This window comes from Bos taurus, chromosome 8 (genome assembly GCF_002263795.3).
Source record: "Bos taurus isolate L1 Dominette 01449 registration number 42190680 breed Hereford chromosome 8, ARS-UCD2.0, whole genome shotgun sequence".
Classification (NCBI taxonomy): Eukaryota; Metazoa; Chordata; class Mammalia; order Artiodactyla; family Bovidae; genus Bos; species Bos taurus.
In genome coordinates, this window is record NC_037335.1 from 63,430,080 (window position 1) to 63,454,230 (window position 24,151).

Here is a 24,151-nt window from a genome sequence, read left to right on the forward strand (position 1 = left end):
ATCTACCCACTTCTCTCTGTTCCCACTGCAACTGCCCCGCTTTAGATCTCCATCAGCTCCTGCCTGGATTACTACAAAAACTGTCTGAGCCATTTTGGCCCTTTGGCCTCACCCCTTCATCTGTTCTCATCCTGCAGCCAGGAAATCTGATCATGTCACTCCCTGATTAAATGTCTTTAATTTTGAATTTTAAACTCCTCTGCTTAGCAAACAAGGTCCCTAATGACCCAGGCTCCACCTGTGTCATCATTTGTCCTTCCTGTCAGCTCCCCAGGCACCCTCAACTTTGGACAGCAGAACCATGTTGTATATATTTTTAAACCATTTAGAGAAAATGATAAACTAACATCAAGTTTAATGTTGAGAAGCTAGGTGCTTTCCCTCTAAGATCAGAAAGCAGGCAAGGCTGTCCTTTTTCACATTCCTGTTCAACATTGTACTGGGAATGCTAGCTGACACAGAAATAAGACAAGAAAGGAAACAGAAGGTATATGGACTGGGAAGGAAAAAACAAAATTGTCCCTTTTGTTGATGACATGATTATGTAGAAATTCCTAAAGAATCAACAAAAACACTCCTGGGACTAACAAGCAATTATAGCAAGGGGGTATGACTCAAAAGACTTGGTAAGATGCAAAAGTCAGTTGCTTTCCTATACAATGAGCAATTGATTTGAAATTTAAAAATACACCATTTATATTAGCACTGAAAACAAAGTAAAATACTTAGGTATAAATCTAATAGAATATGTATAAACTTATGAGGAAATCTATAAAATTCTGACAAAAGAAATCAACGTAGAGCAAAATAAAAAAACTATTCCATGTTCATGAACAGAGACACAATATTGTCAAGATATCAGTTTTTTCCAACTTGATCAATAAAGTCAACACAATCCCAAACAAAGTCCCAGCAAGTTACTTTGTGGATGTTAACAAACTAATTCTAAAATTTACACAGAAACACAAAGACCCAGAATAGCCAACACTATACTGAAGAGTAAAAGTCAGAGAACTGATACTACTCAACTTACTCAACTTATTAGGACTTAGTGGTTTCACTGCTACAACCCAGGGTTCAATCCCTGGTTGGGGAACTAAGATCCTGCAAGCTGTGAGACATGGCCAAAAAACAATAACAACAAACAAAAACTAAAATATACAAAGAATTCTTAAAACTCTAATTAAAAAGTGCATAAGAGATCTAACCATATACCTCACCAAAGAAAAAATGTAAGTGGCAAATAAGCATATGAAAAGATGTTCCACATCATATGTCATTAGGGAATTGTACATTAAAACAGCAATGTGGTACCTCTACACACATTAAAATGGCTAAAATCCAAAATACCGACAACACCAAATGCTGGCAAGGATGGAGCAAGACACTCCCACTCGTTGCTGATGTGAATGCAAAAGTCACTGATAGTTTGGCAAAACTAAACATAACCTTAGAATATGATCTGGCAATCTTGCTTCTAGGTGTTTACCCAAACTAGTTGAAAACTTATGTCCATATAAAACACAAAAATACTTACAGCAGTTTTATTCCAAACTTGGACGCAACCAAGATGTCCTTCAGTGGGCAAATAAATTGGTATATCCATACAACAGAATACTACTCAGTGATAAGAAATGAGCTATCAAATCATGAAAAGACATGGAGGAATCTTAAATGCATGTTGTTAAGTGAAAGAAGCCAGTTTAAAAGTGTTACATTATGTATGATTTCATCTACATGACATTCTGGAGAAGGCAAAGTCATGCAGACAGGGAGAGGTCAGTGGTTGCCAGGGATTGGTAAAGCATAGAGGGTATTTCAGACGGTGATACTGTTCTGTGTAACACTGTAATGGCGGATACACAACTTTACGCATTTGGCAAAGCCTACAGAATGTATGGGGCTTCCCTGGTAGCTCAGCTGGTAAAGAATCCACCTACAATTGCAGAAAACCCTGGTTTGATTCCTGGGGCAGGAAGTTCCCCTGGAGAAGGGATAGGCTACCCACTCCAGTATTCTTGGGCTTCCCTGGTGGCTCAGATGGTAAAGAATCCACCTGCCATGTGGGAGACCTGGGTTAGATCCCTGGGTTGGGACGATCCCCTGGAGGTGGAGATGGCAACGCACTCTAGTAGCCTGGAGAATTCTATGGACAGAGGAGCCTGGCTGGCTCAGTCCATGGGGTCCCAAAGAGTCAGACACGATTGAGTGACTAAGCACAGGACACAGAATGTACAACATGAAGAGTGAATTCTATGTAAACTATGGACTCTAGCAAATAATAATGTATCAGTATTGGTTCATCAATTGTAACAAATATACCACATAATGCAAGATGTTAATAGTGGGGGAAACTATGATGTTTGGGAAGGATACATATTCAAAAGCAGAGACATTACTTTGCCAACAAAGTCCGTCTAGTCAAGGCTATGGATTTTCCTGTGGTCATGTATGGATGTGAGAGTTGGACTGTGGAGAAGGCTGAGCACCGAAGAATTGATGCTTTTGAACTGTGGTGTTGGAGAAGACTCTTGAGAGTCCCTTGGACTGCAAGGAGATCCAACCAGTCCATTCTGAAGGAGATCAGCCCTGGGATTTCTTTGGAAGGAATGATGCTAAAGCTGAAATTCCAGTACTTTGGCCACCTCATGCGAAGAGTTGACTCATTGGAAAAGACTCCGATGCTGGGATGGATTGGGGGCAGGAGGAGGAGACGACAGAGGATGAAATGGCTGGATGGCATCACTGACTCGATGGACATGAGTCTGAGTGAACTCTGGGAGTTGGTGATGGACAGGGAGGCCTGGCATGCTGTGGTTCATGGGGTCACAAAGAGTTGGACACAACTGAGTGACTGAACTGAACTGAACTGATGCGTGGAACTCTCTATACTTTCCATTACATTTTTCTATAAACCTAATAAGTATAAAAACTTTTTAAAACTGTTAAACATCATGTATTTAGAATAATATCTAGCACATGACAAGCATTATACAAATATTTATTACATACAAATGAATAAATGTGGAGCTGGGAAGCCCCCAGTAGGACTCCAGAATCAGTTTCATTCCCCTGACACTTGCACCGAGGGAACCTCTTCCATAAGTTATTCCAGAACTCTTCTGTCATTCTCGAGCCTGTCACCCTGCTTATTTGCTTCCAGCTGCTACCAGAATCTGTGCAGTCTAAAGTGACTGTGCTTATCTGCATGTGTACTGTCTGCCCCCACTAGCCTGTGGCCCCATGAGCTCAAGGTCACACTACGGTGTTCATCCCTGTCTCCCAGGGAGGTGAGGTCTCGGTTCAGGAGGGTGATCTACAAAGCCCTGTCCTGCAGATATGGGCAGTCCCACAGGGGTGAGCGGGGCAGAGCTGCACACAGCAGGGGTGAAGCAGACATGCTGAGTGTCCCGAGAGGAACACCTAGATGCTGGAGACAGGAGTGGGGAAGAGCAGGGGCTTAAATCTGGTGGAGCTCAGGAACACATCAGCTAATACAGGGGCCTGGAACTGAAGTTCATTTACTTGTCAGAGAAGGTTCTGGAAGAATGGGACAGCACGGACAAAGGCTTGAAAGTACAACACAGAGAAAGGCCTGCAGTTGGACTCCTGAGGTGTTCAGAGCATCCAGGGAGACCAAAGGCATCTGGGGTCGATGTGGTCTGAGGACAGGAGAGAACAGACCACAGAGATCTTTCATCACCTCACCCCCAAGCATAAACTTTCTCTCTCAGTGGGGGTTCTGGGGAAAACAGCCCCTCGAGGAGAATTTAGGACCCTCAGTCCCTGGGCACACTGCTCAGTCATCCTGCTGAGTCTGACAGAGGAGGGTCTGAGGGACATCAGCTGACAGCCTGGCGATGTTTGGTGGGAAAATGACAATAAACCGACAGGACTGTGGGTCGACAAATCAAAGGTTCTGCTGCCATGGCAACAGAATGACAGGGCAACCCTAAAATTAGAGGAGCAAAGAGGATCAAGCCAGGAAAGGTTTGGAGAGAAATCTCAGCAGATACTTAAAGAGAAACACAGAGACAGGATACCGGGGCCTTGATCCAGGGATGTGGCCAGACCCCCTTCAGAAGGCTAGAGCCCACTGGCAGGACCCCTGCTTCCCAGGCTCTTCTACACAGAGACGCACTTCGGTGGCACCGGGCAGCTCCTCCGTTTGCGAGCCATTCCCTGGAAGGTCTGGAATGGGCTCAGCCTCTAGGCACAGAGCCATGGAGAGAAGCAGTGCTTACCACAGAAAACAAGGAAGGAAGGTGATGTGAGTGATGGTAAGCTGTCACTTACACTAATCGCCTGCACAAGATCCATCTCCTGTAAATGGTCCAAGGGGTCAGGCTTCCTGGATTTATTTCTGGAGTGAGCTTATTCAGGCTGACTCTAACCCCGCAGCCTCTCCCGCCAGAGCCAGATCCTGGGGACCCTGTTGCATCTCAGCCCCCACCTTAACCCTGGGTGAAGGTGGCAGCCCCCTGCCTCGCCGGCTGCCGTCGGGCTCAGCACCAAGCCATCGAGGTCTGTTCTCTGCTCACCTGCCCCAGCTCCAGGTCTTCCCACGGGCTCTGCCTTGCTATTTCTGTTACCTAATTTTAGGCTTTATCTGCAGAATGTGAAAACACTGCTTTGCCCAACCCACTTCACAGACCAGTCAACAATCTATGACAACACCTGAAAACTACAAAGCACTGTCATACACTGGAAGACAGGACGGGGAAGTGGGTGAGGCAATCGTTGGTGGTGCTGTCACCAAACTGCAAGGTGACCTTCGTGTGTTAGTCACTCGGTCCTGTCCGACTCTTTGCAACCCCGTGGACTGTAGCCTGCCAGGCTCCTCTGTCCATGGAATTCTCCAGGCAAGAACACTGGAGTGGGTTGCCATTTTCTTTTCTAGGGGATCTTCCCAACCCAGGGATAGAAACTGGGTCTCCCGCATTGCAGGCAGATTCTTTTACCATCTGAGCCACCTTAGGTGCCTTATATAATCTCTCTGGGTTTCTGTTTCCTCATCATTAAAATGGGAATTCAGGATAGCACCTAGTCCACAGAGTTACTGTGACAATTCAGTGAAATTAACACACACCTCTAGCTACTAGCATCATCATTATCATTACTCTTATTAGCATTATTGCTTATGATTATCATCTCCCTAGCCAGGGGGCCCAGTCAGCCAATAACAGCTCTTCCCCCTGTTCACAACCTGTCTGGATTTCCAAATCCTGGTGGTAGGTGGTGAATTCCCCTAGGATGGAGTTGGGGGCAGGGCCACTCCTTTGTCAACTGTGCAGACAAGTGATGACCAGACATCACCTCCCCTCCAGCCACAGACTGTCTGCCTGAGGGACCTCAGCTGAGTTCCTGCCCCCTTGGCCCACGAGCACAGCCAGCACAGGTCTGTCCTCTGCCGAGTCTGGCTCTGCCTGTCTGGATCCCTGCTTCCTCCCAGGATGGACACTTAAGGCAGTGAGATGAAGGCACACAGCCCTAAATCCTTCCCCTAAATCCATGTTGTCAGGAAACAGCATTCTCTGCCACTGCTCCAACTGTATAACTTCTTAACTAGGCTCAGCGAACCCTCTGCCTATCTCCAGACAAATGAGGCTGGGCAACTTATTTGCTAGAAAACCTTGTCCAGAAAGATAAACACCTATGTTCTCAATGCATAAAAATTACTGTTTCCAGTTTAGTTTTAAATTTCACACTAAATCCAACAAAAAGATTTCCCCAATAATGCAGTGAGAGCACTAGAGAAAACTCCAGTTTTCTCAATAGAATCTGCTAACCTATAGGGAAATCAGATAGTAAAGCCACTGCCTTCAAGCTGGCTCTTTCCAACAAAGGCGTCTTTAACTCTTCTAAGAGAAAGTCATCTCTGCAACTTCCTTAATTGTGAACTTCCCTAACTGGAGCATCCTAGGAAGACCAATGTGAGTTAAGAGCAAGGCCAAATGCAAGACTACTAAAATACATATTTAACGGTACTTTTATGTAAGGTTCTCCTTTTTTGACAAGACACCACTTTGAAGATTCTCTAGTAACTAGAAGGAGCTATCAGAGTGTTTATTCCCTAACAGCAGTCCTGAGGGAACTTACTTTAAAGGAGAGATTAAAAAAGCAATGTAATTTCTTGACTGAAGCATCATATAAATGGGGGCTTCTACAATGTGTAAAGAATACACTGGTTTAAACGAACCAAACTTTCTCCTTAATTCTGCATATAGTAATACATCTAGGCAAACTCACCATCTTTTCCCAGGAGTGACGACCTTATATTTGGCCTTCCTGAGTAATACCTCAAGGGAAAGGAACAGAAATAAGGAGATGTTCCTGATAGGGATCGTGGGTCCACACAGAGCTATGATGAGTTCCTCGTAATCACCTTGATTTCTTCTCAAGAAGCACAGCTGGGGCAGCCAGGGAGACATACTGCCTCCCTCCCGCTGCTGCCAGGTGCTTACCTCCATGCTGTACCTCTCCACCGTCCTTCTCAGGGGATCTACAGCCTGCCAGCAGATCAGGATGCACAGGTCAATCAGCAGCATGCCCCCGACGATCACAAGCAGTTTCTGGTCCTTGATGATCTGCAGAAAGGGCCAGGGCAGAAGGGACGTAAGAAGGCTTCCCAAACAGCAGCCAAGGGGCTGGGTCAGGTGGGTGAGTGAATGGCTCCACCTGAAAATTCCCCCAGGCTCCCCATCACCCACGGGGTAAATCCAGACAAGCTCCCTTGCTTGGCATTCAAGGCCTTTTATGAGCTTGGCTTATCTACACCCCAGATACACACATATACTGAGTTAAGTTTGATGACTCTCAGGCTCTGGTTGTGCTGTGATTTTTCACCCCAGGCCTTCGTGGGTGCTGGTTCTTTTGTCTAAAACACTCTGTTCTATGTGACAGACTGCTAAAATCCTTAGAGACTCAGATGCACTGTCACCTCCTCCATGAAGCCTCCCTAACTCCCACAGCAGAACTAATTACTCCTACAGCATTTTGTTCCCATACTTAATTATACTTAATAAGTTCAATACTTATTATTATGACTAGTAATAATAGTAACTACAAGAAGGAGAATAAATACAAATGCTACCATTTAGTGAACACTGTGCCTGCCTCGAGGTTGATTGTTTTATATATATCGTCTTATGTAAAGGCAGATACTGTTATTATTCCCATTTTTCAGCTGAAGAAACTGAGGCTAACACTGCGGGCTAAGTAACTTGCTCAGTGGAATAGAGCTACTAAGAGTTAAAGCCTGCAAACTCCTCCTCTCTCCAGAGAGTACACCCTCAAACATTTATAGCACCTACCAGATGCTACAGTGACCAGGTGCTGTATTAAGTTGTATACAGTCTACCCTCCTCAGTAAACTGGGGAACCCCAGACAGAAGGGAAGCCTGTATTATTTATTTGTTTATCTTCAGCACCTAGCAGGGCCTGGCATGCAGTTGGTACTTAAAAGTTTGATGGATTGAATTGAGATGAAGGAATATATAAAGAAGAAATATAAGTCCTGTCCCACTTTGCAGCTGGGGATATCTTTATTACACTGTGAAATTCCCACCCCACTTTATGTCCATTTGATGCGGACTGGCCTGGGGACAAATGCTGTCAGGGGCAAAGCGAACCTGTATTTCACGTGTCCTCGCCCCCCTCCCCTACCCCTGCCCAATGCCAAATAAAAGCTAATGTGATGAAGTAGTTCTGGAAAAGACCACAGAAAAATAAACAACAAAACTGAAGTAGAAGCTTAAGAAATATCACCAGGTCTGGCTTTTAATGATTAAAGCCATCCTTAAAGGAGAAATAAAAACTCAAGAGGCCTCTGTGGCTAAACCGTGAAAAGAACAAGAGAGTATTGCTGAGTTAAGGCCAAAGGGATCAAATCCACCAAAATCACTTGACCTGGGGGCGGGGTGCTGACCAAGTCCCATCATCTGAGATTTTACAGAAACATTCAGGGAACCCCTGATAGCTTTAGAAACCTGGCTTGACCCTTGCCCTCAGGGGAACCAGGTCACACCCTGTTAGCCTTGAGAAATCGGGGTAAAAGGAAGAAATGCCCGAGGAACTTAGGGCAGGCTAGAAGGGGGCTCCCTACTTGATGCTCACCCAGCTTCCCTGACTTTCTTATTGTTCAGCTTTCTCTTCAAAAGCTGCACAAACTCTTCTCCGTTATGTTTGTGCACATTGATGCCATGAAACTCAGTTCTCTCTCTGAGGCTAGGTTACTAGCCTCCATCCTCACTGAATGAGAGATTGGGAGTGAAGGCACCCAGGAACAATTAAATATCAAGTTCTGGAATCAGATCTGAGTTTAAGTCTTACTAACTAGCTGTGTGTCCTTGGTAAATTTCCTAATCCATCCGAGCCAGTTTCCTCATCTACACGATAGGGGATGATGACCACACAAACTGATAGATTACCATAGTCTGGTCGACTTCACTTTCACTTTTCACTTTCCTGCACTGGAGAAGGAAATGGCCACCACTCCAGTATTCTTGCCTGGGACGGGGGAGCCTGGTGAGCTGCCGTCTATGGGGTCGCACAGAGTTGGACACGACTGAAGTGACTTAGCAGCAGCAGCATAGTCTGGTTTACAGTTCCTGATCAGTAGATGTCCGCTATTATTATTAAATGTTACTCCCCATGGTTTTTCAGGGCACAGATCAGCAAACTATGAATTTGGCCCACTGTTTGCCTTTGTAAATAGTTTTACTGGAACACAGTCACATCCATGCATTTATGCGTTTGTCTCTGGCTACTTTTGTTCTACGACAGCAGAGTTAAGTGGCTGTGACAGACTGTATGACCTGCAAAGCTGAACATATTTACCATCTGACTTTTTACAGGAAAAGTTGGCTGACATCTTCTTTTGAGAAAATGGCATTTCTTTATTTCTTCTAAAGACCTCAGATATTTTGACTTGATTCAGACTGGTCTCCCACTAGATTCAGCTCATTGCCTACTTTCAGCGACGCCGTTCCAGAAGGAATAGAGGTTGTACAACCAGCAGCCCTGCCTTCCTGCCATCACTTAGATGACAGATACTCTCCTGGCATTTTCTTGAAGCTGAGCCTGGATGAAATTCTGAACCTGGTGGTGTTATTTACAACAGTATCGAGTTATATATGTAGCAAACTTTCTTTGTCTTCCCAAAAACATCTGGCTGCAAAATAGAAGATCTCATCTCTGAGTTACTGCTCTAGTCTCAATGTTTCAACTTGGTGCTAGTAAGAATAAGAGGCAGAATAAAGATGGTGGTAGTGAGGCTTCTCAATTCAAGATTTTACGATTGATCTTTAGGAAAAAAAAAGGTTACATACTATAAAAATACTGAATTTAGAAGCATTAAGTCACCACATGTCAATACTTCCTTTAGCAGGCTTTGTGTCGCTTAATGTCTTTAAAAATGTAGGCATATGGGGTAAAGTTTGTATTTGTGTGTGTTTGGGGAAGGCATGACACGGTGGGTAGAGGGAAGACAGGTGAAGTGGGAGCTAAGGAAGGAAGAAAAGGGTGAAAAGACTGAAAAAAAGTGTCAGACTACATTTACAAATTTAGTTAAATCTTGTATATGTGTCAGTAAAAAAAATTAAGGGGCTCACTTTTAAAAAGTCTAAACTTAAAAAAAAGCCAAGAAAATACAAAACAATGACAATAGAAACTGACCTTATGGCTCCATAAAAGGTTGGAACCAAGGAGAATTCAATTCTAGTTTTGCCCTGTGACTGCTACAACCCTTTCAAAGTGGTCTGGTTCCTGACTTGAGATTTTGGTCTGGGAAAGGTAAACATATCTTTTATATCCTCTTAACTTCCTCTAATTTGGCTGACAAATGATACTCAGCTCTAGTGCCACAAGGCTGTTATTGGAATAACTAGAAAGCCTAGAGCAAAATATGTCTCACATTGGAAAGGTGTGTTCACCTGGCTTAAATCATTTTCACAACAGACTAAACTGGTGACTGAATCTTGTACTCAAAGCCTTTCGACAGTGTCTCAGACAGACCCCCTCCCTGGACACCTGCCTGGCTCTCAGTTTGCCCAACCCCTGGGGGGTGCAGCAAGTCCCCTTGTCCCAGGCAGCATAGCAGGCTGTGGCCACACAGCTCCAGCTTTCGTGGAGTTTTCAGACAACTCAACTCCTGAAGTCTTCCCTGGCATGTTCTGCCAATTGTTGCCAGACAATCTGAGTGTTCTTGCTTAGTGATCACATGAGTATTGGAAAACAAAGACTAGTTCTTTACTACCAATAATAATATGCATGAATCACATATTGACACAAAGGAACCAATACTAAGTCTTCAAAACCTCGATGGACTTTTCATAAATGACAGAGCCACAGAGCGGGAGGGGCCCCAGAAGTCACCTGTGCCTGTCAAACTTTGGCTTGCATCAGCTTCGCTGAGAGGGCAGGTGGAAACACATATTCCCGGGCTGCAGGAACCTGGCTCTGAGGGCTGGGGTGGGGCCCAATAAACTGCATTTTGAACAAGCTCCCAGGTGATGCCAATGATGCTGCTTTACAACTTATACTCTGGGTAACCTTGGTCTAGACAGAAACCCAGGCTGCATATTAGTACAATTTGGAGAAGTCTAGTAACTCCTACTACCCACTCCAGTGTTCTTGCCTGGAGAATCCCAGGGACGGGGGAGCCTGGTGAGCTGCCGTCTATGGGGTCGCACAGAGTCGGACATGACTGAAGCAACTTAGCAGCAGCAGCAGCAGTAACTCCTACTGGCCAGCTCCAGCCCAGGAGGTGTGGGCTGGGTTACTTCTTGTAGTTTGCAAAAGCTCCCGTTTGACTGTAATGTGCTCTGATTGTCAGCTCTGAGAAGGACCAGGTGGCCAGGCTCCTCATCTTACAGACAGAAGGGTATGTCATAAATGCTCCTGAGGCCCAGTGAGAGCAAGGCCTTCCAGGTGAGCACAGGCAGTGGGTGGCAAACCCGAGGTCTTTTCTCCCTCCAAACGCAGCCTGTAGTTTTCCCAAGATGGTCCGGTAAGGGGGGGCGGGGAACAGAGAACGAGGCTACAGCCCCCCTCCCCCATCTGGAGAGCAGTTCCTAGAATAGCCCTGGTGGTGAAGGGGCGGGTGGTGGGGCTGACACCTGAGAGGTACCACTGGGCAGAGACAGAATCACAGCTCAGGAGACAATACCGTTTCAGTGCACCCCCATTCCACAGACGAGGAAACAGGCCCTGAGAGATGAAGTGCATGTGTGTTAGTCGCTCAGTTGTGTCCAACTCTTTGCAACCTCATGGGGTGTAGACCACCAGGCTCCTCTGTCCATGGGATTTTCCAGGCAAGAATACTGGAGTGAGTTGCTACTTCCTTCTCCAGGGGATCTTCCTGACCCAGGGATCAAACCCGGGTCTCTGGCATTGCAGGCAGACTCTCCACCATCTGAGCCACCAGGGAAGCCCTTCATCTCAGCAGGGAAGAGATGAAGAGGTTTGCCGAAAGGACCCACAGCAGGTCAGCGGTGAAGCAGGGAGTAGAAGCCTGCTCTCCTGCTGTGCCTGCTGGCCCTACCGCCTGGGGCTCGCTGCTATCTGCATGGGTGCGAGGGCTCATGACCCAGGCAACAGGATGGCAAATGCAAGTTTGGGATGAAGAACTGGAAAAGAGGCACCATGATCCAGAGCAGGGTGAGGTCACAGTGCAGGATCTTCGAAGCAGATGTCTGTGAATGGGTTTTACATACATCAGGGGTTTAAAAAGTGTGTAAGGGGGGATGTGGGGGGTAGAGGGGGAGATGAATCAAGAAGAGGAGTTTTGAAAAATGGTGTCATGATGTTATCTCACCTCATCTCCAGGTGACAGGATGGGGGATATGCTTTCTCTATGACCTCAGATCAAGAGTGAGGCTTAAGAAGAACACTCAGATGGCTTGAATGCTAGGCTCCCTGCAGCCTGGGGACCTGGTGAGCCTATGTCTGACTCCTGCCTGAGAAACCCCTGGGAGGATGACGGGTCAGCTGCTCCAGTGTGGAGCAGAAGAGGGGAAGCGGCTGCAGCCGGATCAGTCTCCACCCCTGAGCGTATAGGAGTGAAGGATGTGTAAGTGCCTCCTGAACAGCAGTGTGGGCTCCAGGTGAGGGAGGGCTGTGCCCAAGGCAAGCTGGAGGGGAGAGCCCAGGAGAGAGGCACTGCCAAGTGCCTGGGGAAGGAGCTACAAGTGGCCAAGCAGGGGAGTATTTCCCCCATGTATTGCCCCCATGGGGCACTGCAGAAGAGAAAGTCCCAGGAACGGGGGCTTTGAAAATCCCACAGAAGGACTCCATGAGAGCCTAAGGTGAAAGTGGAAGTCTCTCAGTTGTGTCCAACTCTTTGCAACCCCATGGACTATACAGAATACTCCAGGCCAGAATACTGGAGTGGCTAGTCTTTCCCTTCTCCAGGGGATCTTCCCAGTCCAGGGACCGAACCAGGTCTCCCGCATTGCAGGCAGATTCTTTACCAGCTGAGCCACAAAGGAAGCCCAAGAATACTGGAGTGGGTAGCCAATCACTTCTCCAGCGGATCTTCCCAACCCAAGAATTGAACCAGGATTTCTTGCACTGCCGGCGGATTCTTTACCAACTGAGCTATGAGGGAAGCCCATGAGCGCCTAAAGGGCCGGCTTATCCTCTCAGGAGCAGCAAGGTCAATGCTGCTCCTGGCAAGTGAGGTCTTCCCTGCCCCTTCCACTACTTGAAGCCCCAACTCTGGAGGGTTCGGAAACCTTGGAGATGGGATGGTGGGGAAGAAACTCAGCCTGGCAAGACAGAGAGGCAGCTCATCCACAGCCGCTCCTCTCCCAGGGCAGGTGACCGGCTGCTCAGGACAAGCTGGGGGAGGGAGAGGAGCTGCCTCTGAATGCAGTTTGGGGTTTTGAATGTTATGATGGACTCCATTTTTTCATTGCTGACCACACAATCTTCTAAGTCAGGAGACTTGCCTGAGTTTTTCTCTAGGAGTAAGGGAAAATAAGTGCCAGCTGTTGGAGGAGTTAAAAAAGACCAGTGTGGGGAAAGCTCTCTGAATGCATCCTAAGGGTTGAGCTTGATCAACACGGTGTTTACAGCCAGCGACATGGGTGGCAAACGCTTTCCTTCCACAGGAAGGCAGGGCTCCTGTCCTCTAAGGGCCTCTCTGAAAATTGCAGCACTGCATCAGGCCCCTTCCCTGTTTCACTTTCCTCTTCCAAGGGCTTCTCACTGCCCACAGGTTATAGTTCAAATTCCTAACTGTGGCTCCTGCCTTCCCCTGCAGCCTCCTCTTGTACCCTGTCCCCATGGACCCCTCAGCAGCTGAACTCTCCCCTCCCTTGCCCAGGCCTCCCTGCACACTGTTCCCTCTGGGAGATGGGTAACCCCTCAGCCTCTGCCTCCCTCTCAGCCTCCAGGTCTTAGCACAGGTGTCACTTACTACACCGACCCCTCCCTGAGTGCTGTGCCCCGGTATCCCCATACGCACCCAACCAGCCCTTATTATCCTGTCTTGTAAACAATTTGTAAAGCGTCTGATCTCCCCAGGAGGCTGAAGATGTTGGGGGTTTGGGATGGAAGCGGGGAGGATTGTGTTTAGCTTGAATCCTCAGCAAGCAGCCCAGTGCCTGGCTGTACAGTAGGCGCCTAAGAAGTCTTTTAAGAATAAATACTGGGTGAACACTGCAAATACTCTGCCACGAAGGAGCCATTACCTTCTTCTTCATTTTCACATTTTTGAAGATGGCGTGGACTCTCCATGTCTTTGCAAACATTGCCCCAAAGGCGGTGGTGTAGCCCACGGTGAGAATCCAGGTCCTGACCTAGAGGCCATGAGAAAACAGAGGGTCAACATCTCCCAGGTGGACGGACCTTGTCTTTTATGAGAGTGTCCCAACAGTGGGGCTCTGGATGGTAGGGGCAGATGCTCTACTTCACATATGGTAGAGTTTCACTAGCATCAACAGTCCTTCCATCACATGTCAATCTGATAGACCTTTAGTTCTATCGACCACTTACTAGACCCGAGGTGCGGAGGCATGTGAGATTCAAACTCTGCCTTCCATGGGCCCACAGCCCAGTCACTGAGAGAGGCACAGAGGGTCCCCGGGACCACTGAGGGGCCACAGACCAGCCTTCCGGTCCTCCCTTCCTCCTTTCCTTCCTTGATGGCCTTTTGCGTGCCTGCGACATAACTGTAATTGCTGATTTCTCTGCCTCCCCACCCAAGTCTCTAGGAGACCAGGTGGCCCCAGGAAGCTCTTCTACAGTACTCCTTGCTCCTGGGGTGTAGACAGTGGGGAGGGGAGGGCGCTGAGCCATGGGGGCTGAGATGGGGCAGGACAACAAGCTTGCATGGCCCTTCTCTGGTATTAGTGACCCGGCCACTCCTCTAGGCAGGGCAGGACTCAGCCAGAACTGGCCCCGGGGACACCTGGCTGGCAGCTGCACCAGCCCAGCTCCCCGGCATCATGAGGGGCTGCTCAGTGATGGGGTGGAAGGCCAGGGGAGAAGGGCTGTAACCCTTCCACTCCCACCTTGGGCCTATCTCTTCAGGCCTTTAGAGAAAGACAGGAGTGACACTGCCTGGGTCTAGCCTTGGTCCCCGAGCCCACACTTGGACCTGAGGTCCTTGCTTAGTAGGACTAAGGCTTTATTTGGCTCTCACTTGATCCCCAGGACTAAAGTGTGCCCTGATCCCTGGCCCCAGGCCGGTGGCTGCCAGAAACCACCAGCCCTGATAAGAGCAGAGAGCCTGATTCCTGCAGGCAGGGGTGGCTGGTAACCATCTGTTAGGTTGTGGGGGCTCCTGGGTGCCCCCCTCCCCACCTGTACTGCCATCGTGGCCAGGCCCCAGCCTCTCCTGAGTCCACCCTCACTGGCTGGCCTGGACACCCTCCAAGACCCAGGAGACGCATCTCCTGGGCCCCCAAACACGGCCTAGCCCTGGGCTGTGTGCCACTACTTTCTGGGGCCTCCCACTCACGGGGACAAAAAGGCTGTATGCTCTGTGAGCCCTGACTATGGTCTTTCTCCTGTTCTTCCTCAGCTCTGCTGAGCTGAGTTAACCTCTGAAAGGCCCCCACCTGCCTCGGCTGAACTCAGCAGGAAGGTGGGTATAGTAGGGAAGAGAGCGACAGCTAGGGTGGACAGGTCAGCTCTCCATGTCCAGAGCCCAGCAGATCTGCCAGGCCTCAGCGGCCCATCCAGCCCAGGGCTGCGGGCAGTTGTGTAGGAGTTTCCCAGATACGCTCCCTTCATGCAGTCCCTTCACTCTGCCTCTTAGTAACTTGGCTCCCCAGCTTCTTAGAGACAGAACATTTCCCCTTTCCATTTTATCTGCAAAAATAGGAACTGGCTAGGGAGATGGAAAGACCAACCCCCTAAGGAAAGACAACAGCATTACGGTGACTGGTCAGAAACACAGACACATGAGGTGTGAATGCTGATAACGGTACAGGTGAGGACTCAATCTTTTTTTTTTTTAATTTTGAAAATTCCAGACAGGCAAGAATGAATCACTGTACTCTACAGAAGGTGTAGGATGGCCATATTATACAACAAGGATGCAAGAAAAGTAAGCAGAACAGAGACGGGAAGGAGTCGATTACTGGGAACTTAGACCTGAGCTTATTCAATGATAAGATTTCACATTCCTAGCCTGCTGGAGTTACATAGGACCTTACAGTTCATTTCACTCATCCATTCATTTGTTCATCTGTTCATTCAATAAGGATTACTAGGTCAGAAGCTAAGTATATAATGATAAAAACAAACGAATAAAACAACCACCACCAAAACCAGGGTGATTTTTTCTAGAGTCACCAGTTGAGTGAGAAAACCCCTTTGTAGATGAAGTAATTGAGACTCAGGGCATTGAGGTATTTCTCTCAACCCTGCAACCTGGCTCCAGAGCTAAGCCTGGAACTCAAGGCCTTGACCTAGTCCAGCCCTTTCTCCTCCACATCCTGCTGCCTGTCCCGCAGAGAGCCTCCTGACCCCAGCCGGGTCCACCCTGCCCAGGAGGCAGCTGCCAGCACAGCTCACCTGGGCAAGCAGCTGGCCAGCCTGAGAACACTTCCCTGGCTGACTTCAGCACGCTTTGAGAGCTAGTGGTTATGTGAAGACCAGTGGTCTCCAAGTGTTTTTGACCATGTTCCTCTATCAGCAAAAACTATTTAAAACATGAATATATACAGAACAAGGACATTTTAAAAAGAACGGTAAGAGATGGAATATTTTTCTTCATAATGTGGCAGACAAAGACCTCAAAGACCTTTTACCTGGGTAAAAGTATTACTCCAATATGCTTTGCATTATTATATTTGCTTTGACTTATGCTTTCTCTGGGGCCATTATTTTCAGGCCACTTGTCTACTCTGTAGGGCCAAACTCATTAAGACATAATAGTACAAATGAGTTAAGTTAGTTAAAACTCGACGATACACATTTAACTGGGCATCTGGAAACTGCAATATGGTGCCATAAACTGAAAGCAAAGAACGGGCGAGGATGCCGGGGCAGAAAAGAGGGAACCTACAGGGCCCAAGACCTGCTGGCAAGGTTCACTTAAGCTGGTGTCTGAGAACCTGGGTTTGGGGAGGGTCCCACCATTTGCCCAGTGATAAGAGTGACTCTGCCTGAACGGTTTGTGCAAACAGTGCGTTTTATGCCACAAATCTGCCCTCCTTCTGAGAGCCTGGAGTTTGGGTAAGTGTTCGGGAGAGGGGACCTAGGTGACTGGCCCCCAGTAAAAACCGTGGGCGCTGAGTGTCTGCTGAGTTCCCGGGTATACATTTCATGTGTTGTCACAGGTCAGCGCTGGGGAATTAGGGGCATCCTATGTGAGTCCACTGGGAGAGGCTCTGGGAAGCTTGAACCTGGTTCCCCTGACTTCATTCCACGTGCCTTTTCGCTTTGCTGATTTTGCTTTACCTTCTGTCTCTGTAATTAATCATTGCTGTGAGTACACTTCTATGCTGAGTCCTCCTAGAGAATCACTGAGCTGGGGCTCATCCCGGGACCCTGGACACAATGCCCTGGGGCTGGCTGGTGTCACAGCTGACCAACCACTCCATCCTCAGGAGAGTTCCTGCATGAGACCACCATACACACCCACTGTCATTAGATTTTACTAAAGCTTAATTTCTTTCATTTTTTCTACATATAAAGTAAGTAAAGGCTGTAATATATTCTTCCACAGCTTCCCTGGTGGCTCAGGCAGTAAAGAATCTGTTTGCAATGCAGGAGACCAGGGTTCGTCCTTGGGTCAGGAAGATCCTCTGGAGAAGGGAATGGCAACCCACTCAGTATTCTTGCCTAGAGAATCCTATGGACAGAGGAGCCTGATGGGCTACTGTCCATAGGATTGCAAAGAGTCGGACATGACTGAGCAACTGTCATCCTCAATTTTCTTTTTTTTTTACATATAAAGTAAGTAAAGGCTGTAATATATCCCTCCACAAGATGATCCCAGGGGATTCACGTCCCTTTGGAGACAATCTGGAGCTCTTCACACAATGATGAAACAATAATAGAAGAAATATTCTGAAAGCAGGACAGTGGGACCCCTACCAGCAGGGCCACCCACCTCGGGCTGCCTCTGCTCAGGGTTACCCCTGGGCTTGGCCTTTGCAAAAGGAGGTAGAATTTCTCTCTCCACTCTGCCACCATCATTTTAAGATGGAAAGGGACCCTAGGGCTCAGTCCTGAGCCCGCTTTGTCCTAAAAGTGTCCTAAGAGTCCCTGGGTTATCATTCCCACCCTCAGGCATCAACCATTCTCCTTGTGCTGACAATGCCCTTAGCTCTTTCCCAGCTCCTACCTCTCTTCCGAGCTCCAGACCTGCATATGCCACCATCATGGAGACCAAGGTGACACTTAGGTGTTCACCAAACCTTCACACTCCGGAGCCAGAGCTGAGCCCATCAGCCCTTCTGCTGAGTAGCTCCACTGCCAGCTGATTCAGGCAGGGATGGTGCCTTTATCCACCTGTCACCAGAAATAGGGACCTGGAAGTCCCCCAGGAACCCTCTCCTCTCCCCCCTCACTTTCCTATTCAGTCCCCAAGTGCTTCTCCTTCTGCCTCCCTTCCCATGCTCTAAGAGGTGGGGCCCCACGCTAGCACCTCCCAGCTCCTTTGCTCTCTGGTTTCTGTCTTGATGGAGGGTACCATCAGGAGACTGGAGACGGCAGGAGAGAGAAGATGGGGTGTGCACTCCCTGTGGCCACAGCATCTGCGCCAGCTCTGGCTTCAGCTGGGCTCCATGTGTGGTCTGGCCTCTCTGGGTATAGGAAGACCCTCCTTCTTTACCCCTTCAGGCCCAGGAGTGGTGAGGGCTTCCTTCGATGGCCTCTATGCTGCTGCTAAGTCGCTTCAGTCATGTCCGACTCTGTGCGCCCCCATAGATGGCAGCCTGTCAAGGCTCCACCGTCCCTGGGATTCTCCAGGCAATAACACTGGAGTGGGTTGCCATTTCCTTCTCCAATGCATGAAAGTGAAAAGTGAAAGTGAAGTCGCTCAGCCGTGTCCGACTCTTAGCGACCCCGTGGACTGCAGCCTACCAGGCTCCTCCGTCTATGGGATTTTCCAGGCAAGAGTACTGGAGTGGGGTGCCATTGCCTTCTCTGCGATGGCCTCTATACCAGCTGCCTTAACCCCACCCACACCTGTGTAGGTGGTCCCTTCACTGCACCTCTCCAGTGAAGCACCCAGGTGGACTCCGTCTGCTTCCAGGACTTTGACGACAGTCTTATTCCCACGTCTCTTGTTAGTAACCCCTCCTCTCTGTTCCCGTGGTGCCATCCAGATTAGCCATTATGAGCGGGAACTCTGGAGTGAGACTGACAGAAGTTCCAGTCCTTGCTCTGTCACTTACTATCTATGTGAACCTGGGCAGGTCACATAACCTCTTTGAGCCTCAGTTTGCTCATCTGTGAAGTGGGGGCAACTAATGTATCCGATATTGTGGTTGTGTGGATGAGATGAACGAAGGTGTGTAAAGGACTGAGGTTCTTAAAGACTTGGCTTTTGTCCATGTATCCCTTATCACTGCTGACGGGAACATGGCACGAGCCTCCAGCTGGCCTCCTGCCCCTCAGCTCATCTGCTGCTCATCCATCAAATACCCCCCAAGGAGGAACAATCCTCCACAGCAAATCTCAGCAAGTCTCCTCGACTTTAAACCCTTTATTGCCCCATCGAGCCCACAGGTTAAACTCCAGATTCTTAGCAGGGTGTGCCCTCCATTGTCCACACCCCTCCTGCCACACTCCACACAGCATTTCTCATCCAAGCAATCCCACACTGCTTCAGCGTCCCCGCGCACCACACAGCTCACGCTGGGGGCCCGGCACTGGCTCTTTCTTCCACTCAGAACGCCATCCCCGCTCTCTAAGTTCCTTCGCAAATTTTCATGAGTCCTCCAAAATCCAGATTCACAGGCCACCCCCTCTGAGAAGCCCTCCCAGGTCTTGCAAGGAGGTCACAGCTGCCTCCTCCCTGCGACTTCTGTTCTCACACATGTCTCTGCTGTGCTGGTCACACTGAGATCATGTCCATTTGATTACCTGCCTGCCTCTCCCTACGATATGGTGCAGAGCCTACACTGCCCACCTTTAAATCTCTGGATCCAGCACTGAGGGGGTGATCGGGCTAGGTGGGCTCGCTTAGGAGGTAATGAGATCTCTGTCACCAAAAATGTGCAAGCACTTGAAAGGAAGACCACAGAGGGAACTGGAGCACTGAATGGCAAAGGAGGCTGAGCTTATGGCCTCAGTGGTCCCTTCCTCGCAATGAAGGATCTGTGAGGTAGTGAGCTCCCCATCACTCCATGGATTCAAGCAGACCTAGGAGGACCCTGTGTATCAGGGTGTTATGGGGCATTTCCTGCACTGGGGAAGTTTTGATTTCATCCCATGTATCTTCCTTCTGGGTGGTTCTATGATGCCAAATAAACTAGAAGGTTCTGCAGGGCTATAATGATTCTGTTTCTAATTGTTGTTGTTAGTTGCTAAGTCGTGTCTGACTCTTTTGCAACACCAACCCCTGGAGGAGGGCATGGCAATCCACTCCAGTATTCTTGCCGAGAAAAATCTCGTGGACAGAGGAGCCTGGCAGGCTACAGTCCATCAGATCACAAAGAGTCGAACACAGCTGAAGCAACTGAGACAGATGAGCCCATCAGGCTCCTCTGTCCATGGGATTTCTTAGGCAAGAATGCTGGAGTGGGTTGCCATTTACTATTCCAGGGAATCCTCCTGACCCAAGGATCAAACCTGCATCTCCTACACTGGCAGGAGGATTCTTTACCACTGAGCCCCCTGGGAAGCCCCTGTTTCTAATACAAGTCTACTGATTCATCAACCCAAGTCTTAAACATATTAATTCTAATTAAATGTTTAAGACTTTGGGTTGATGAATCAGTAGACTTGTATTAAAGTCTTCCTTTTTCTTTCCTTAGCCATAAAGTTTCCTGGCCCCTCTGCACACAGTGCGATAGCAACCATGGGAGGCAATGCTCATCTTAGTCTCAACTACGAAGAAGGAAAAAACAGTGCACATCTCCAGATGGAAAGAAAACTCTACACCTGAAACAATTCTGTTTAGACGCTCGCTCAATTGATTTCGGGAAGGCCTGCCTGGCAGAGTGAAGGGCTTTCAGTGCTCTTTTGGGACTAGCAGGGAAAGAGACACAGAGCCCCTCCCACAGTTCCGTTCTTCCAATGTCTGGGGGTGGAGGAAGCTGTGTCGGCTGGATGGATGCTGGGTGGCGGGGGGCAGGCGGGGTGGTTAGCTGTTTACCTGCTGTCCAGAAAGGTTAGAAAAAAGGGCCTTTTGTTTCATTCTGACCATCCACCCGAGATGATCAATAGTGAGAAGGCAGGCAAGGGAGACCCAGACTATCCAAAAGCAAGCCCCAGACCTCCGTTACCATGAGGTGCTATAGCCTGGAGCTGAAAGGGTAGGGTTCAGCCTGGGATCTCCAGGGCCTGCCTTGTCTTCCTAGGGAGAGGGTGGGTGCCGGAGAGATTCGCAGTGCTTCCAAACGCAGGGTGCCTCTGAAGAGCATGCTCCAGAAACAGCTCCAGAAGACTCTGTCTTACCCGGGGTCCTTTAAGTAAGATCTGCATTGAAAATCCTTCCAGGGTTTAGAGTACAGCAAAGACTTTCTGGGCTTCCCCGGTGGCTCAGTGGTAAAGAATCCACCTGCAGGAGATATGGGTTCAATCCCTGGGTTGGGAAGATCCCCTGGAGAAGGAAATGGCAACCCATTCCAGTATTCTTGCCTGGGAAATCCCATGGATAGAGGAGCCTGGCGAGCTGGAGCGCACAGGGTCACAAAATAGCCATATACTACTTAGTGCCTAGACAACAGCAGCAGACTTTCTGGGGGAACAACTCCAGGGCTCATGGCACAAACAAGGGTACTTTGGGACTCGAGTTAGGGCCAATGGGGTATCTTAGGAGCCCTGGTGCAAATCAGAGAAAGCTGCCCCCTCTCTGAGAGGAAGAGTGTCCAACAGGAACCCCTCGAGACCCTTTGTGAAAGATCCCCACCTCCATAAGACCTACAAGCTGAAGAACTCGACCCGGAGAGCAGATCACAGGCTGAACTCAGCGCCTGCCCACTCCTGACACCAACAGCATTGTGCAGTGCACAAAGCACTCAACTGTACTTGGTGGCCTTGACTCCAGCTCGGAAGCAGGGAGGAGGCCCTTCTCCCCTTCCCCCCGACAGCCCTCCAGTGGCTGGAGCTTGGGGAGCTTCCTGGAAGCACAGCGTGGAGACGGGCAGTGGAGACAGGCGGGTGTGGGTGTGTGCTGGGGAGGGGGGCCTGATGTGTGGCTCCACGCAGCTCTGTGGACTGAAGATGTGGATAAGTGGGTGCGGGGGCAAGAGCAGAAGTGAGGCAGGCAATATACAGGCTCCAGGCTGAGCAGCTGCAACTAGTTTAGGCTCTGGGCTGAGCAGCTGCACCTGGGCTCCTGCTGACACTTCAAGATAAGATACCAGCAGGAGCACTGGATCCAGATCAGGTGAAAGACAATGAAGACAACATCTTCATTCTTGTGGCCAAGGGGAGGGCCCAGCCTGACGCATGCACAGAAGAGGCCCTCACTCCAGGGGAGGGCCAAAAGGAGGAGGAGGCACCAGCTCCTAATATATCCTGCCAACCTCCCAGAAACCTTTGTGCTGGAAGCCATCTTGGCTGAGAGATGCACGTGCCACCAGGTCAGGACCCTGAGTCAGACCAAATATGGGCACAAGCATGATGACTGGCCAGAGGCAACAGGAAAATTGCCCCCCACCCCATATAATCAACCTAAGCCGCCCCTATTGCACACAAAACACTCTGAGTTCACCCATGTGCTCTTCCACACATACTGGGCTTCTAATAAACCCTTTTATCTTTTCACAGTCTTGGTCTCTGCTGAATTCTTTCTTCAAAGAAGACAGACTGAGGTCCTTCTCCCAGCCATTCCACCGCTGGAATGAGAAGGGGAGGTGGATATGCCATCAGGGCTGCAGCTGCTAGGGAACTTGTGAGCAGACAGGAGGCATCTTTCAGGACTTCCAGAAATAACTGCAGCTCATTCTAAGGGGGTCTCCTATTTTAAGTCTCCCCGATTGGTCCCTCTGCATCTGGCCCTCACTCCCTCATGTAGGCCTGTCTGCATCAGGGCATAAAACACACTGAATGGGAGTTATTTAACTACATCTTCCCATCTGCACTGTGGACTCCCTGTGGGCAGTCATCTGTGTGTCCCGCGCCGAGCCTGCAGAGCCTGGCAGATAGAGGTGCCTGGGAAATGTTATCACATACATGAATGAATTATAAGACAAGGATCCGGACTTGCAGTAACCCGTGTGAGGGTGTGTGGGATGAAGGGACATCATCTGTACATTTGCTGGAGGTTTGGGGAGCCCCTGGCACTCTCCTCAGCCCCCTCCTCTGGAAGCTAGAGGTCTAGGGAACTTTTCACAACTGGAGGCCCCTGATGGCCAAGCACAGAGGAGACGGCGGGTGGGAAGGCTGCAGCCTGCCCAGGGTCCTAATTGGTCGAAACAGACTTTGTCAGCACCAGTCCCTGTAACCACAGCCCTAAGTTGCTCTAAACCAGCCAGGAAAGGCCACCATCAGAGCTTGTGGGCTTCCCCTGGGCTAGCTTTCCAGCCACCTTCTGAAATCACAAAGCTCTTTATTGTGGCCAGCCACAAAATCATGGGATCACAGGCTGAAACAGTCCCCAAACCACATTCTTACATCAGATTCTCTCTCAACTGTCTCAAACAACAACAAAAAATTCTCCAAGCAAAAAAATAATCACAGATATTTATGGTCTTTCACTTGAAAACATCGCTAATTCCTATCACTCTTCAGTTTACTGGGAGGTCAGTTGGGTGTTCCAGGTAGCCTTTTGAGTCAGTTATAAAATCCTAGTATCTCTGGGGGGCTTCCCAGGTGGTGCTAAGTGGTAATGAAACTGCCTGCCAATGCAGGAGACATGGGGTCAGGAAGATCCTTTGGAGGAGGGCGTGGCAACCCACTCAAGTATTCTTGCCTGGAGAATCCCTTGAACAGAGGAGCCTGGCAGGGCTACAGTCCATAGGGTTGAAAAGAGTTGGACATGCCTAAAGTGACTTAGCACAGCACAGCACAGCATCTCTAGGAGGGTTGGAAGAGGACACTGTGCTTCCAAATTCAGTACCTGTACCCCCCACTATTTCAACCCTTCCCAGCTGCTGCCCATGCAGAGCTCGTTCATATACCTGTGAGAGGGTGGGCGGCTGAGAGCATGCTCCAGGACCCAGAACCCAGCGCTCTGTCCTGTGATTGGATGGATGGCCCTGCTTCTGAGATTCCGAGGTAGAGGTCTATGAGCCTCTTTCCTCCTCCTGCTGATCCTCATGGGACAAGGTTTCTGGTGCTTCCATTGTCTTACATCACTGGTCTCCAACAGACAAACTCAATAATAAAGCATGGTTTCTAATCTTGACTTTGCTACTCTAACTGTGGTCTGTGGATGCAGCAGCAGCACCCCAGAGCTTATTTGAGCTGCAGCGTCTCCAGCCACCCCAGACCTAACAGTCACCTGAATTCCCCAAGATCTGCAGGTGATTTACATGCCCTTTGAGCAGCACTGTCTGTGCGGGCAGAAGTTAGGATG

The 24,151-nt window shown here is 49.0% G+C and overlaps 1 protein-coding gene across 1 annotated transcript in view; it reads right to left on the reverse strand.

The window, feature by feature from the left end:
* Positions 1-24,151, reverse strand: part of GABBR2 (gamma-aminobutyric acid type B receptor subunit 2) — a 369,323-nt gene that overhangs the window by 49,456 nt on the left and 295,716 nt on the right. Inside the window, exons 12-13 of the mRNA XM_024996226.1 lie at positions 13,695-13,802; positions 6,465-6,587 (exon numbers count right to left, since the gene is read on the reverse strand). Coding sequence (XP_024851994.1) covers positions 6,465-6,587; positions 13,695-13,802 — 231 coding nt within the window. The remainder of the gene's footprint in view (positions 1-6,464; positions 6,588-13,694; positions 13,803-24,151) is intronic.